This window comes from Pygoscelis adeliae, unplaced genomic scaffold (genome assembly GCF_000699105.1).
Source record: "Pygoscelis adeliae isolate BGI_AS28 unplaced genomic scaffold, ASM69910v1 Scaffold317, whole genome shotgun sequence".
NCBI lineage: Eukaryota > Metazoa > Chordata > Aves > Sphenisciformes > Spheniscidae > Pygoscelis > Pygoscelis adeliae.
Genome location: NW_008825155.1, coordinates 1,086,934 through 1,090,605, shown reverse-complemented (window position 1 = coordinate 1,090,605; position 3,672 = coordinate 1,086,934). Strand labels below are relative to the sequence as shown.

General features: G+C 38.9%; 1 protein-coding gene across 1 annotated transcript in view; it reads right to left on the bottom strand.

The window, feature by feature from the left end:
* The window catches only part of CFAP58 (cilia and flagella associated protein 58), a 56,772-nt gene that overhangs the window by 36,557 nt on the left and 16,543 nt on the right, over positions 1-3,672 (bottom strand). The window contains exon 8 of the mRNA XM_009328446.1: positions 2,998-3,189. Coding sequence (XP_009326721.1) covers positions 2,998-3,189 — 192 coding nt within the window. The remainder of the gene's footprint in view (positions 1-2,997; positions 3,190-3,672) is intronic.

Sequence of the window (3,672 nt, the reverse complement as noted above, 5' to 3'; positions counted from 1 at the left end):
CAGCACATATGTAGCTGACTGCAGAGGTTCCCAGGAAGTGCTTACAGTGCAATAGAAAAACACAGTCCCAGTTTATAACCTACTCCTGCCTTTTCCTTTTCTGTTAAAACAACCTGCCAATAGTAATAGCAGGGAGAAGAAATCAGTAAGGCATGTTTTCTATCGGCACTATGGTGATCATAGGCTGGAGCAAGATTTGAAAGTAGGTCACTGCATTTGTAAGTCTTTTACTTGGTTTTGATACACTATAAGTGCAAAAAGCTTGTGGACTAAGTTTTCTGAGTTGTGCCCATAGCCTGGATGCTGACTCTGCTTTTTCAGGAATGATTAAACCCAAATAATTCTCCTTTATAAATACAGACAAGATACATGCAACGTTTCCCAACAGAGCCCTGTGGGCGGCTGAGCATCCTCAATTCTGATCGAGTTGATAGCACACTACACCTCTCAGATTTGGCAATGAGGGGCCAAAGCTAAGCAGAAAGTATTAGATATTCATAGTTTTCTTCTGTACCCTCACAGTTTTTTTATCTGTACACTTAACTATCATCTACTGTTGGTTACCTGTTTAGTTCAGTGAACCTACTCAAGATCTCAGAAATGGTGCCATCCTTATTTGCTTACTTTTATTTAACCACTCCTAGAAGTGCTGCCATGGTCTAAATGATATGCCTGTTGAGCATTAGGTTTTCCAAAAGATTATGCAAATTTAAAAAAGGACGTATGTTTTTTAATTTTCCTGGATATGTTGTTAAACTGTAAACTTAACATTGTAAATGGCTTTTTTTGAAAAAACAACATATTAGAGACTGTTTTTGTGACCTCTCATAAGGTGCAGTCAGGGAACACTTCAGGTAAGACTGAAGGGTATACTTCACTGCTTCCTTTTCAGCAGCCTAAACCTTCCTCAGGGAAACTAAGATTTCATAATCTAAGAATTTCAATTCAAAAAAGAAATATTCTACTAACACTTGTAGCTCAGTAATACAGGCTACACAACAAAGAGCAAAGAGCCAGATTTTTTTCTCTTTTTTGCTGGCTAATCTAGAAGACAGACTATTCAACAAGTGACACTGGCTTAAAAATGGTACGAATGAGCAGTCAGCCAGGCCAATAATTAGAAGAGCAAGTCTAGCATGAATTCTCACCACTAAAATCTTTTACGGCTGTGGATATAACTTTGCTGACTCTGTTCATCAGTTACTCAGTAGTAAATGATGATTTTGAAAGAGGAATTCTGCAGCTCTATAGATTCTGTTCTGCTGTAAATAACCAGACAGCTTTCAGAGCCAGCACGGCTCTGTCTGCCTTGCAGGAGTTCCAAGAAGTCTTTGGACTAGATGGGTTTGGCTCTTTACCAGCTCTTACACAATTCAGAAGGTGTGCAGCAAGCTCCTTCAGAGCTGGCTTGATGGTAAAAGGTGACAGAAGAGCATTCACTGGCCATATGATTACTGCCCATCAATAGCTCATTCCCCACCAGCTGTGAAATGGCTCCTGTAATTTTGCCACAGTTTCTCAAGTTACCCATCTGCATGGGTCAAACAGTGAACCTAAATATTACCTAGTGGATATAATAATCCTGATCCTATGTCCTGCTTCTACCCTGTGTTTTGCCCTGTCTTATCCTTCCAAACAATGAGTAATCTCATGTAAGGAACCTCTGCAGGGACAAGACTATTGTCTCACATACTCCTGTGCTCAGAACTGCTCTTGCTGCTCTTCACCTGCAAGCTGAGTCAGGAATTGCCCCTTTAGTGAACCACAGAAGCATGCAAGTCCTTCGGAAATTTGCAATCACAATGCAGGCATCATTATACAAACAGCTCAAGTGTCATAACCCATTTACTGAGGCTCTGCCTTATAAGAAGTGACAGAAAATTTGCACCCGAAGTGGCAGGGGAAAAAAAGAAAAAGTAAACAAGCAAACATTTGTCATTTTCACCCTCAAAATATTGTGAGCTACCCTAATCAGAATTGAAAGCAAGAGCCTTGTAGTTCTGAGTGTTATGAATTACTCCCTGGCCCTAGTTTACAATGTTCTTAACTCATATCTATACTGTTAGAAATGCACTATGAGGGAAAGATGCAAAATATGACTTTGTAACAAAGACAAATCTCACTTTCGAGGAATATTATTCCAAGGAAATGACAAAAGGTATTCCAGACAAGAGAGCGTATACCATTCAAAAAATGATTTAAAAGCCCCTGGTCACATGAAGTTGGAAAGGATAATTTTAAAGTGAAAAGATAGGAAATAACTTGTGGGTTGAAACAGCTTGAAAGCTAATCCCAGTAAATCAATGAGCTTCTTGGAGGGCCCTTCAATGTGATCTTCAGCAACTAATGGAACATGTTACAACTATGTTCTTGAGTATATCATCAGGAATAAAGTTGTACATAATAATAGGCAGCAGGTAACACAAATTTTATGCAGTGTTTCTCTGCAGCTGTTCCTGGAAAATTTCTGTTTTGCAGACTAGCTTGCACATGTTCAGATGTTTTCACATACTGGGAGTAATCCTTCCAAATGCTAAGTCTCTTACAAAGATGTCGAGCACTGTCAGCTCTCACTGGCCTCAATTTGAGGACACCAGTAGTATGCAAGATAAGGTCCTTTGCAGATAAGACAGAACAATCAAAGAGAAATTTCCCACTGCATATGAAAGTTTCAATTGTGGGACTCAAGAATAAGAAGTCAGAGGCCTTGGTTTGAACTCCAGCCCCAGTTTCATTTCCCAAATGATCGCTGAGTAAGAGAAATACATAGCTGTACTCCAAGTCTCTCACAGAATACACACCCATTGATGAGGTTCCCCCAGAGAGACCTGAAACAGTAGCGGGCAATATGCACTGACAAGAAGAAATCTTTGTAAGCTGCATGAAGACCACTGATCTAAGCTTCCTCCCACTGGCACATTAGGAAACGAATATATCATCTTTACAGTTTTGAGAATAAGACAGGAAAGGACCATGTGCACAAAAAGCTGTTCCTACCTTCTGTTTGAGCTCACTGGTTTCATTGATGAAACAATCTCTCTCCTTCTCCAATTGGTAAATAATCTTCCTTTGTTTCTGAGCTTCATTCTTATAATTTTGGATTTCTTCTTCCAAGTTCTTCTTCGATTGTTCATGGAGCTTCACCAAATTTATCTGCTTCTGAGTGGCACTGGTAGCCTTGACCAAGTTCTACATGGAACACAAAATAATGACTCTTGAGCTGAAAAGGCAATACTGCCACCACGATGATAAAAACATGCCATTGTCTAAGTGGATTATAGACTTCCCAATGTTATTACCCCTTATCTAATTTGTTCAGTTGAAATACTTGAGCCTCAAATCTGATTTTAAAAAAATCTCTAACAGAGCTACTAAATAGTGCATTTTCTGATTTGAAGTTAAAACACTACTGCCTGCATTACAAAAAAATGGATAGCATTGTTTACAAGTGGATATAACTAATGACTGGAAAAACCTTACCAGCTTTAAGGCATTTAGACTGTAAAGCATACCAATAGCCAGTAAAATAAATAATAAAGCCAAATACCTTCCTTCTCGTATCCTAAATAGCAAGTTCAAACTGTAAATTAACCAAGCTTGGTTTAAAATTATGCATAAGGATTAAACAGAAAACAGGATATCATCTTTACAAAATCCCCCTTCTGGTCCTAC